This window comes from Balaenoptera borealis (genome assembly GCF_965194805.1).
Source record: "Balaenoptera borealis genome assembly, chromosome: 2".
NCBI classification, from domain to species: Eukaryota; Metazoa; Chordata; class Mammalia; order Artiodactyla; family Balaenopteridae; genus Balaenoptera; species Balaenoptera borealis.
Genome location: NC_138867.1, coordinates 58,228,053 through 58,240,477, shown reverse-complemented (window position 1 = coordinate 58,240,477; position 12,425 = coordinate 58,228,053). Strand labels below are relative to the sequence as shown.

General features: G+C 40.2%; 2 protein-coding genes across 5 annotated transcripts in view; one reads left to right on the top strand and one right to left on the bottom strand.

The window, feature by feature from the left end:
* PTCD2 (pentatricopeptide repeat domain 2) overlaps positions 1-4,286 on the bottom strand; it is a 28,389-nt gene extending 24,103 nt beyond the window's left edge. For all 4 annotated transcript variants that reach the window (XM_082374062.1, XM_082374064.1, XM_082374063.1 and 1 more), the window contains exons 1-2: positions 4,132-4,286; positions 2,738-2,830 (exon numbers count right to left, since the gene is read on the bottom strand). In XM_082374062.1, coding sequence (XP_082230188.1) covers positions 2,738-2,830; positions 4,132-4,246 — 208 coding nt within the window. In that variant the 5' untranslated portion in view covers positions 4,247-4,286. The remainder of the gene's footprint in view (positions 1-2,737; positions 2,831-4,131) is intronic.
* A 50-nt stretch (positions 4,287-4,336) lies between these two features.
* Positions 4,337-12,425, top strand: part of MRPS27 (mitochondrial ribosomal protein S27) — an 89,150-nt gene continuing 81,061 nt past the window's right edge. Inside the window, exons 1-2 of the mRNA XM_082374004.1 lie at positions 4,337-4,436; positions 10,669-10,746. Of these exons, the coding sequence (XP_082230130.1) occupies positions 4,364-4,436; positions 10,669-10,746 (151 nt within the window). The 5' untranslated portion in view covers positions 4,337-4,363. The remainder of the gene's footprint in view (positions 4,437-10,668; positions 10,747-12,425) is intronic.

Below are 12,425 nucleotides of genomic sequence, written 5' to 3'. Positions count from 1 at the left end.
CAAGGATGACTCACATGACTCAGGAATACTTCACGTCTCTTTCACTTGATTCAATTTTACCACTTTTTCATTCCTCCTGGTCCCTCTCTACTCAGTTGTGAGAAAGCATGCCACAGTACTGCATAATGCACAGAGGGTAAAAGAGTCCTCTAAACAGCAGCAAACCCTCTTTTAGTAACTGAATCATTTCAAGGTGATCACGGTCTATGTCCCTTGGCTTGTATCCGATCAACTGTGGAGACAAACACCAACAGGAAACACTGCTTCTTGGCATTAGGAAGGGACTGTACTTTTGGCAGAACGTAGGGTGAGATGCAAGGCAGCCACCAAGCAAACATCTGCTTTCCAGAAGGCAGGGCTGTTCTCAGTATCAGAAGCTGCGAAAGTCTACAGGATTTGTTCCAAGGCCCAGAGCTCCGAAGGAATGCTGCTTAAAGGAATGGCACAATATACATTAAAAACACAAGATCGGGAAGCTGAGGCAGACACGGCTCTTGATTTACAAGAAAAGAAGGTCCATTAGGTTTGAATTAATGCAATGGACCCTCCAATCTCTATTTGCAGAATCGTGTAATGGTTAAAGGTTTTAGAGTTGGGAAGACATGGGCTGAAATCTGGGCTCTGCCACTTGCATGCTATGGGGAGATCTGGGGAGGCCTATCTCTGAGACATGATTCATGTGTGAAGTGAGGACCATGATACCTACCTCATGGGGTCATCCTGAGATAATGTACATAAAGCACTTAGCACAGGGCCCAGCATGTAGTAACTGCCACATAGATACATTGTTCTTATTTTCATTCCTCTGTCACGAGGATTTATTCTATTAAATATTTCTAAACAATTTCCAACCTAAAAGATTTTAATGGGACGTCTTTACATCTTGTACTTCTTTTTTTTTTTTTTTTTTCTTGTACTTCTTAATACTTAATAAGTCCAAAATTTCAACAGATGTAATTTGTATTTTAAAACAAATCAATCAAAATTAAGTGCTTATCGTATATTATAGTCAGAGGTACCCTTCTTTGTGTGAGAGACACAAGGAAGGATAAGGTGTGGTTCCTACCCTGAAAGAGCTTAGAGTCTATTTGAGAAGACAAGATATATTTATATAAAGCTACCTGAAAATAATGACAGAGTAGGTGACATGTGACAGTATAAACATAACAGGAGAGAGGAGAGAAATCAGGGCAGCAGAAACAGACCAGGTCTGGTGGAAGTGGAGAGGTACCAGAGAGGAAGGAAGGGGCTGGGTAGGGTTGGCAAAGCTGAGGGGGTGGGGAACTGTCGGTATGGGAATCAGCATGAGACAAAGCACAGAACTGGGGGAAAAGGTGGTGAGGGGAGACCGTGACTAGATTAACAGGAAATTGCACTGGTTCTAGAAAGGGTGAGATCCACTATGGAAGAGCTAGGAAGCTGGAGGGAAGGGGCAAGTTTGTACATGATGTGGTATATAACAGAGTGCCATTGTGGTTCTTATAATGATGAAATGTGGACAGGATTTTATAAATACCTGACAGTGGAGTAGATTGGCACTCATTATATTAATTGCCTTTCAGAACATATGCCCGACTGTCACAGCCTTAGAAAGACTATGACAACTGGAATAACAACTAGATAGTGACATGAAGCCCTAACTGCGAACTTCACAGAGCTCCAGACGACCTGGGGTAAGAAGAAAAGACTGAAGTAAAATCTAGATTGAGTCTACTCAAGTGGAGATTAATCTATTTTCCGTCACTCTTATCTTCTTGTTCTGTAGGTGGTTTTGTACAACAGCATGATAGCAGACCAGTGAAGGAAGACTGCTTTCTGGAGAGATGAGAAGCAAGGAGTGTTCATTAGGTGCTCACAAACATCTGACAGTGAGAAGGAGGAAAGCTGGAAAAGTAAGTAGGACAAACAGAAGAGTTGTTATTAAAAAAGAGGAGAGCCTTGCTGTGTTTATAAAGGAATCTGAAGTACTGGGAAAAACTCAACGTGCAGGAGAAGTGGGAATGAACGCAACAAGATTTCTCAGATGCTGAAAGGGAATAGGACCTAGGGTGGTGGTGCCGTGTTTTTAGCTTTTTACAGTAAAAATTTTCAAACATACCTAAAAGTAGAGAGAACAGTAAAATCACCTCCCACGTGCCCATCACCCAGCCTCAACAGTTATCAATGTTTTGCTGATTTTTTAAAGAAACCTTTGTTTTAGTCTACTGATTCTTCCAGCACACAGTAGAAGATGTGAAAATGCATCATCATACATTTTTTGTTTCATTTTATCTATCTATAGATATGTATGTGTATACTGGAGATGCAATGCAAATTGTATTTTTTACTGAGGGTGGCATCAAGAAGTCTGAAAGCCAGTCATGTGGAGCAGTTCTTCTCAGACTTTATTTTGCAGACAAATTGTCTGGGGCCCGAGATTTGCCATTTCTATCCACCTCTCACTTGCTGCTAATCCTTGAACCTCACTTTGAGTGGCACTGATCTAGAGGACTGGTTGCAGCACTAGTTTTAGTATTTCTCTGGGGTCCTGGGAGAAGGGAAAAGAGAAGAGCGGTAGACTCTGCAGTAACAGAGTGAGGTGAAAGGGGCATGCGAGGGCAGACTAGGAAACTAAGAATAAATCATCTCAGTTTCTTCTGTGAGATAAGGTCATTGAAGAAGAGACTGAATAGGGATAAAGACAGAGGGAAGTTTAACGACAGATCAATGAAAGAAGTAATGAAATAGACTTGATTACCTTTGGTGCCAGGAAGATTACATGCAACGGCCACCTTCTTATGCTGAAAGTCCTTTAATTTCACAATATTATCTGTAAGTAGGTATCTTTTAGCTAAAAATCAGAGAAAGAGAAAGTAAAATCATTTTGACTATTTTATACTTAGCAAATAATATGTAGAGCTTGACTGCCTCTTTCTAATAACTGATCTTATCTTCGGTTAGTATAAATAATCCACCTAGACAGGTACAAATATAACAGTCACCCTGGTGGGGAAAAAAATGTCCAAACTACCAAAGAATGCAAATCCTCCACAAGACAAGTTTTGTCTGTGTGTGTGTGTGTGTATGTGTGAAAGGAGCTAGTGATTAACTGGGTATGGGGATGGGTAGACAGGAATCTAGGATCTGAAAGACAGATAGCAAAACAGGTATATCTGGATTTGGTTTAAACAGGTAGAAGCATATAGGGTAGGGGAAAAAGCTATAGTGTGACCATTGGAATTCCCAGGACTGTCATTTGTGAAATGAGGCGTTATGGCCTCTCAGATTGGGACTCTTGGTATCCTCTAGATACATGAGGAATCACTGACCACAACTTAGCGGAAATGTTGAGTTTAGGAAACATCATTTCTTTAGGATGCTCGGCTGTGCATGAACTGGAGCTTGGCCAAAGAATCGTCCACTACAAGAGCTCTGTGTACTACAATAACAATGTAACAACAAAAATTGCTGATTTCTAGAGAGGCAGTCCAGAGAAGGGGTTACAGTAGGACTGCCTGTGTTCAAACCCTTCCTCTACCAGTTCCCTCTGACCTTGGGCAAATTACTTAGCTTTGCGGTTTCCTCCTCTGTAAATGAAGAATAGTACCTCTCTCACTGGGTGATGTGAGGAGAAAAGGAATGAATGTATGTAAAATGTATTACAGGAAAGCCTGACACAAAGTGTTAAATATTTTATTATCACTCACCAGCATCTTCAAATTTAATCATTTTCATAAAGATATTAAGGGATAATTTAAAAAATAAAGAAACCTGCTCAGAGTCTTTCAGACCGTTCGCTACAGAGCTGGACTCCAAAATCATAAGAGTCTTTGACCTACCCTCCCAAACTCTGCAGAACGGTACACCCAAGGGGGAGGGGGTGTTCCCGGGGCGCAGCACAGCTCCATCCGAGGTAATACTACAGCCCCCAGGTCAAGAGCCCAGCCCATCTGTCCTTTGATTCCCAGGCACACGGGCGTCCACGACACGCAGAGGCCACCACTGTACCCACGTGCAGAGGGCAAGTGCATGCTCGGTTGCTCTAGGCCCCTGAGCGAGGCGCTGTTATTTCTCCAAAGAGATGCCCGCTGAGGTGTAAAGCTCCCTTCTGTCCCATCCCTCCCCTCCTTCACGGCCCGAGGCCGCGGATACCTCCGAGAGGGCAGCGGCTGCAGGTGGAGCCCGAGCCTCCCAGCCCTGGATACACCAAACTCCGCAGCGCCTGCAGCGGCAGGACTTGCTTCGGGGGCCGAAAGGCTGCCGCCATACTGTCCCGGGCCGCACCAACTGCGGGAGCCGGGGGGGGGGGGAGGGGGCGTGGACTGTGCCCACCCGTGCTCCGCCCGCAGTCCCCCGACCGGCCAGCCCTTTGGTATGCTCCAAGATGGCGGCCCACGTGGTGCGGCGCGGGATCCTCTGGGCGCGGAAAGTGTCGCTGCCTCAGCTCTCCCTGACAGGTTGGTGGCTGCTATCTTCGTGGGGCTGCCTCATTAGACCCCTGAGAACTCTGTTCCTTGAGTAAAGGGAACAGTGGCCTTTTAAGGGGAGAGGAAATGCTTCTGGGATCTAGTTGCTAGAGAAACCCCTGGAGGTGTTTGGTAGCACAGAGAGGGGAGGTAAGGTCTATGACCCATCTCCTTCCCTAAAATAATAGTGTCTGCCTATCCAAAGGTGTGAAGAGCAGAGGAAGTCCTGGCATGAGAGCTTTTGCGTATGTTTTGCCGAGTTTGTATGTGAGGGTGGTCCTCTCGTTGCTGCCCGTGAAAAGCCCAAATGTGTTCCCTCTGGCGCTATGAAATTTCTCTCCCTGTTGAGTTTCCTTAGAGGGGCGTCATAAACGTTCTCCTCAACACCTGACGTGTGGCCAGACCCTTGGTTTTCACTTGGTGAAGGAATTTCTCAGTACTAATCTCAGTTTGATGACCTTGGGCGCAACTTTTGATTGACCTTTCTTTGCCCAAGTTTTCCGTTCAGACAATAAATGCTAATAGTTACTTTTAAAGTACTTTGATATCCGAATGAATGACGGCTCACTCAAAACCTGTTTAAAGGACCTGCTGATGAAGACATTGGGAAAAACATTTTTAATTTACAGAAGCTAAATCCTGACAGATGTATCTGATTATATGATTAAAATACAGTAATCACAATTGATTTTTCCAATGCCTATTATCTCCTCTTTCCAACATACCTCCTCTAGCCCCTGTTAAAAAGCAACACACACAGTTTTGCCCACACGCCTTTAAATATCAACGTGAAACCTTATAGTTGGCCACCAGAAGTTTTCTGAGAATTAACTGATTGACCTAGCTAATGAAAATGTTTCATGCCACACATTAGGTAAAGTGGTCTGCACAGTACTTGGCACCTCAGTAAGAATTAACTGTTGTAGCTATTTACTAGCTTGTTTACTTATGGTTGTTAGTAAATGCTTTTCAATTTAAACAAGACCTTGGATTGTCTATCAGGGAAAGTATCATAGTTGCTTAGGATATTCGGGGGCAGTCATACTAACAAGGGAATGGAAATTAGATACAGGTGAATTGAGAGAATTTCCAGTTAGCATTTTGATCGTAGTTTGAAAGGGTGAGCTCATGATAGGTTTCACCTGTGCTGTTCCATTGTAGTAGCAGGGAGCTACACATGGCTATTTAAATTAGTTTAAATTTAAAAATTCTGTTCTTTAGTCACATTAGCTACATTTTAAGTGCTCAGTAGACACCTGTGGCTAGTGGCTACTGTATTGAACAGTTCAGAATTGAACATCTCCTTCATTACAGAAAGTTATATTGCGCAAGCACGGGGTTAGACCACAGATGAAAGGAGTCTTGAAATCAGGAACTGAAGGGTATAAGGCAAGTGATATAAGTATGTAGGATAGTACATTATGGACCACTGGGGGTTTGAGAATGCTGATAAGGAGCTTTAAGTCATCAAAACATCTTGAACCACTACCAGATAAAAGAGGAAAAAATTTGTACAAACTCAGGACAAATCAGTATTTGGAATACTTTGGTGCTTCCACTGATTCTCCCTACAACATAATGGATAAGGGCAACTAAAGTGATCAAGAGGGTGAAAGAAAGATTTATTGAGATGAACCGAAAAAGTGACTTCAGTATATGAAGAGGCTAGAGAGGGAAACTTTTTGGGCACTTACTACATAGTGGACATTAGGCTAGGTACTTAATATATGCCCTTATTTAAATTATGGTACAGTATTTCCCTGTTTTACATATGAAGAAAGAGGCTCGGAGACCTGGTGTAACTTGCCTACATTTTTATAAAATTTTTTACAGCAAGGCTAGGATTCACACTTAGACTTTGTGACTCTAAAGCCTGTGTTCACAATCACACTGCTTCCCTTTGGATGGAAAACATGTTTGGAGACATTTTACCAAAGGCCAAATAAGTAGGTTTTTAATAAATAAGTATTTACTAAACTTTGAAATTCTGGTCCATGGAGGTATCTTTTCAGAATTAAGCAGGGGAAATATTTGCTTTTTAGTGGATAGTTATCTTAGAATATTGTTGCTCCTAAAGTTGACTGGCTGAAGGGTTAGCAGGTTCAAGAAGGGTTTATATATGCTCTTGGGTGGCATATTCAGCGTGGAATTAAACGGGCTCAGAGATCTAAACTTGTGAGGCTGATAACATCCTATCCCCTTGTTACTTCAATGTTATCTGAGGGTCAACATCATCATCATTACCTGGGAACTTTTAGAAATGCAGAATCTCTGTTCCCACCCCAGACCTACTGATCAGAATCTGCATTTTATCAAGATTCATATGCACATTAAGGTTTGAGAAGGTGATCTAGATTTTCCATTTTGCCATTGTCCACTTAATGTCCTGTCTGGCTTCATAGAAATTCTTTGGTTTTAACGTTAATATACAGACCCCTCAACTACCATACAGAAATGGGAAAAACTTTAAATGATGTCATTTAAAAGTATCTCAGAAAGATGAATATCCTACTTTAAAAGGTTTACAGATAATGGAATGTCTATCTGAAGGTGTAGTAATTTCCTATTGCTGCTGTAACAAATTACCACAAATTTGGTGGCTTAAAACAATGTAGATTTATTACCTTACTATTCTATAGGTCAGAAGTCTGATACAGAGTCTTTTTGTGCTAAAATCAAGGTGTTGAAAGGGGTGTATTCCCTTTAGGAATCTCTAGGGGTGAATCTGTTTCCCTAGCCTTTTCCATCTTCTAGAGACCACCTGCATTCTTTGGCTCATGGTCCCTTTCTCAAACATCTTCAAAGCGAGCAATGGCAAGTCAGGTCCTTCTTACATAACTCTGTCTTTCATGCATCACACTAACAACCTGTCTCCCTCTTCCACTTTTTAAGGACCTGTGATTATATTGAGCCCACCTGGACTTCCCTGGCAGTCCAGTCGTTAAGACTCTGCTCTTCCAGTGCAGGGGGCTCGGGTTTGATCCCTGGTTAGGGAACTAAGATCCCACATGCCGTGCAGTGTGGCCAAACAAACAAACAAACCCTGAGCCCACCTGGACAACCCAGGACAGTCTTCTCACTTTAAGATAAGCTGATGTGCTGATCTTAATTCCATCTGTCACCTTAATCCCCCTTTCTCATGTACCCTAATATTCACAGGTTCTGGGGACTAGGACATGGACATCTTTTGGGGGGGGGACATTATTCTGCCTACCCCACTTGGTAACTCATTCCTATGTTTGTCATTGGTTTCTATTAGGAAGATTTTCCACTTGCCAAATTTAAATTCTTTATCCTTATACCTATTTCCTTTCATTGTATCCTCAGTGGAGATGGAAAATGATTACTGGTTACTTTCTTATAAAGCAAACATTTAAAAGTTCATATATATATGAAAGTTACTGGGCTTATCTTTTGTAAATTTACCAGTTCTAATTTTGTTTTCGGTCATGTGATGCCCTTGAACAACTGCACACAGCATTCTGGCACTCTTGTCTTTCCCCACCATCACCTCCTCTGCTTTTTGTCTCCCAGTTCAAAACTCGTGAACATAATTCTAGATAATTGTCTTTTCTGACTTTAGAGCAAGGAGGGCTGATTTCTTATGCTAGAATAAAACATATGCTAGGAGAAGAAATAGAGAATAAGTAAGAGAATGTAATAACAACAAATAGAGAATATTTAAGTCACTGGTATCCTGGAGTATATAGGTTAACAGCCCTCTCCTGAGCTCATGCTCACGTAGAATAGGGCTGCCCTTGTTTCCCACAGAAAGGAGAGATCTGCGTGGTTTTAGAAATTGGAATTCAGTTTGCATAGAAATGCTGCAGTAAATTATGAATGGGTTATCTGAACTGATTGTTTTGGTTCTATGTCAGACTGTTAGAGCATGCAGAGACCTTAAATATCACCCGGCCAGTTCCTTCACTTACAACTGCAGGGTCTGAAGTTTTCTACCAGCTGGTAAAACTCAAACTAAATCTCAGGTCTGCTCACTCCTGACCTGATGTGCAGCTACACACCTAATGTAATGCCATCAATGCCATTGCATTTTGTTCATCCTTCTTGACAGATCTAGGAATGTAACTGACAATTTATAACATCTTTTGTATGAAAAATGTATTCTAAGTTCCAAACATCTAATCATTTTTTAAAAAATAATCCATTTGAAATGTAGGCGCTTTTTAATAGTTACTATTTTTAAGGAATATCTTAGTTCCCCTTTGAGGCAGTCTTTGGCAGCTTTTAATATTATTGCTTCATTGCTTAAACTTTAGACTTCAAATTTAGACATATTATTCTAGTAAAGGTCTGACCCAACCTCTGCTGAAGGCAAGGGAGGGACTGGTCTTGTGTATAAACACACACAGACCGTGTTTATATTTGTTTTAGTTGGGAGATGGATAGAGAATAACAATAGCATGCAAATACTGTGTTTAATCAGCTCCCATGCCTTCTAGTTGTGTTTGGTTTATGGTCTGCTATGGCCTTCAGGTAATAGTCTGCCATTCATTCCTTTTCAATTTTTTTAAACAGCTTTATTTAGATTTAGTTCACATACAATTCACCCATTTAAGGTAGTCAGTTTCATGTTGAATGTTTTTTTTTTGTATATACACAGGGTTGTGCAGCAGCCATCACCACAATCAATTTAGGACATTTTCATCACTTCAAAAAACCCCCTTACTCATTAGCAGTCACTCCCCATTTCCACCCAGGTTTTTCTGCCTGTCTGCCCTCCAGATCTAGGCAACCAATAAGCTGCTTTCTGTCTCTAGATTTGCTGATTGTGGACATTTCATATAAATAAAATTATATAATACTTAGTCTTTTGTGACTGGCTTCTTTTTCCTTAGCATAATATTTTTGAGGTTCATCCATGTTGTAGCATGTATCAGTACTTAATTTCTTTTTATTGCTGAATAATATTCCTTTATAAGAATATACTATTTTGTTTAGCCATTCATAAATTGATGGATATTTGCATTTTTCCTTTTGGCTATTATGAATCATATTGCTACAAACATTTTTATACGGTTTTTTAGGTGGACATGATTTCATTTCTCTTGGGTACATACCTAGGAGTGGAATTGCTGGGTTACCTGGTAACTCCATGTTAACATTTTGCAGAACTGCTGAACTTTTCCAATGTGGCTGCACCATTTTACATTCTCACCAGCAATACATGAGGTTTCTAGTTTCTCTACACCTTATCAACAGCTGTTATTATCTGCCTTTTTGATTATAGCCATCCTAAGTGGGTGTGATGTTGTATTTAAATATATTTTGCATTTCCTTAATGGGAAATGATATTAAACATCTTTCCATGCGCTTGTTGGCCATATGTGTGTGTGTGTGTGTGTGTATTTATGTGTATGTATGTATCTGTGTGTTTTCTTTTTTTTAGAAATGTCTGTTAAATCCTTTGCCCATTTTTCTGCTGGGTTGTCTTTTTAAATTTTGAGTTGTAAGAGTTATTTATGTATTCTGGGTACAAGTCCCTGATCAGATAAATGCTTTGGAAATATTTCCTCCCATTCTGAGTTATTCTTTCACTTTCTCGATGGTGTCTTTGAAGCTCAAAAGGTTTTAATTTTAGGTTGCCATTCATTCTTTCTCATTAATTCCTTGAGCTCATGTTTATTGAGCATTGCTATATGCCAGTCATCGTGACAGGTGTCATCTTGTGGGTTACACCAGATTTGGCTTATTAGGTTTCTGTTATTTACCACTAGGGTGCTGTGTTACCGGGTAAGATGTTACTCTTTGCTTTATGTGAAATAAGGGCAAATATGCTGATCCAAGTCAGGTGGAAATTTTTTAGGACTAACTAATGATGATAAAGCAGTCTTTTAATGAGTTAACCAACTGTTCAGCAAATATTTTGGGTTCTAAGAAGGAGTTTTAAGGCTCATCTAGGCTCTACATTAGTGGAAGCAAATGGCTCCTAGTCCTAAAGTAATAGGAACAAAATTAGCAACATTTTTACTCATAACGTTATGGTAGAAATTTTAACAGGCTTTCTGCATCTTCTGCTTGTTAGAGGTTGAATGCATGTTATGAACTGAATTGTAAACTGTGTAATATTGGTTACAGTTTCATAATAGATCTTTAAATAATCTAGTAAATGGAAAATATGGCAAAGATATGTGTAAAAAAACAGATGTATAAACTGAACCTGTTGTGAAACCATGCCTGTTGAAATAATTGTCTTTTTCCTCAGGTAAAAGATGCCTGCTTTCTGCAGCATATGTGGACAGCCACAAATGGGAAGCAAGAGAAAAAGAAGATTGTCACCTTGGTAGGTACTTATCGGGCTGTTATATGTGTCATTTCCAGTCACTCCATGTTTGTCATCATATATTCATATGAGGTATATGTGAAATGATGCTTTTATGATAATCCAATTCAGATAAGCACATATTTAAGCCTTAAAAAGAATTAGACTGTTGTTTCACATGTGGCAAAATCATTTTTTCTTTTCTGCAAATTTCTATTTCATTTTTGCCTTCACAGTTAGTCTCCTTGAATTATGTAAACAATTATTTTCTTTCTTTTTTTTGTTCATTTTTATCATATAGTTAGTTACCGTGCAGCCTGACTGTTTTATCTGCAGAATCAATCTTTACTATGATGGTTGCAAAATGATGGTTTTCCAAATTCATTAATACCTCCACATTTACTAATTATTACTCAGTATTTACTGTAAGCAAGAACCCTTTTTCTCCCATTTCTTTCTCTGTTTATTATCAGTATGATCTTATGGATTCCTCTTTTTTTTTTTTTCTTTTAATGATTCATTACCATCCTTAGTTATTTTGGTAGTCCAATTCTCTGAAATTTGGCTAGTAGAAGCGCTTTCAGGCTGGCTCTCAGTGTTCCATCTTGTACCTTTCTTGCTCTAGCCCTGAAATGAATTACAGTTAGCCCTTAAACAACGGGGGTTAAAGGAGCCCACCCTCAGCGCAGTCAGAAATCCACATATAACATATAGTTGGTCCTCCGTATAAGTGGTTTCTTCCTAGCCAAGGTTCCATCCACCATTCAACCAACTGCGGATCATGCATGTAATCCTGTAGTATGCATTTAGTGAAAGAAATTCATGTATAAGTAGACCTGCACAGTTCAAGCCTGTTTTGTTCAAGGGTCAACTGAAATTCTCCAAGGAACACTGGTTCCTTTTACTAGGGAGTGAGTGGTATTAGAAACCAAGATCTGTGCACTAGGTGTCCCCATTGCTACTATGGAATTTTTGCTTCTTTGCCCATTCAGTGGACAGAGCTAGGAAAAATATGTATACATGTACACATAAACATACATATGTGCACATACATGCGTATAAGCTTACATGTACATAGTTTACAAATTATGAAAAAATCATTCTGAAACCTGCACTTCCAGTTCATCTCTACAGAGTTCTTCCTTGCCTTCCTCTAGTTCATATTTGTATCTCCCTTCCATACTGAAAACACTGGCTCCCAACAGGGACAGTGTTTTGATGTGTCCATCAGTTTAGGCATTGCAGGTTATGTAATTTTCCTGTCTTCTACCAAGTGCCGGTAATGCCCTGCAGTCATCTAGACAGTCAGAAAGATACCCCTATATATTCTAAAATGCCCTTGAGGGCCTTTTGGTACTCCTTTTGGGAACCACTGTTCTAGTGATGAAAGCACAGTGGGCTCAGTTAATTACATTGCAGAGCTTGTTCTGATGTGCCATGTGTGAATTATAAGAAAAGTGCTATGGAAGTGCAGAAACGAGAACGAAGAATTTCATATAAGCTATTGTTAACACTTTCCTAGGTAGGAAGGGAAAATTAGGAAACAAGACCATTATATTTGGTGCCTTGGTATGGGTCATCTCTGTTATTCGGAGACAAACCTAGGGAAAACTGTCATGGATTCCTGAGTGAGCAGATGCTGTTTGCCAAAGAATAAGCATTTATAGTCTGCAGTGAATAAATATCACATGGAGGTAACT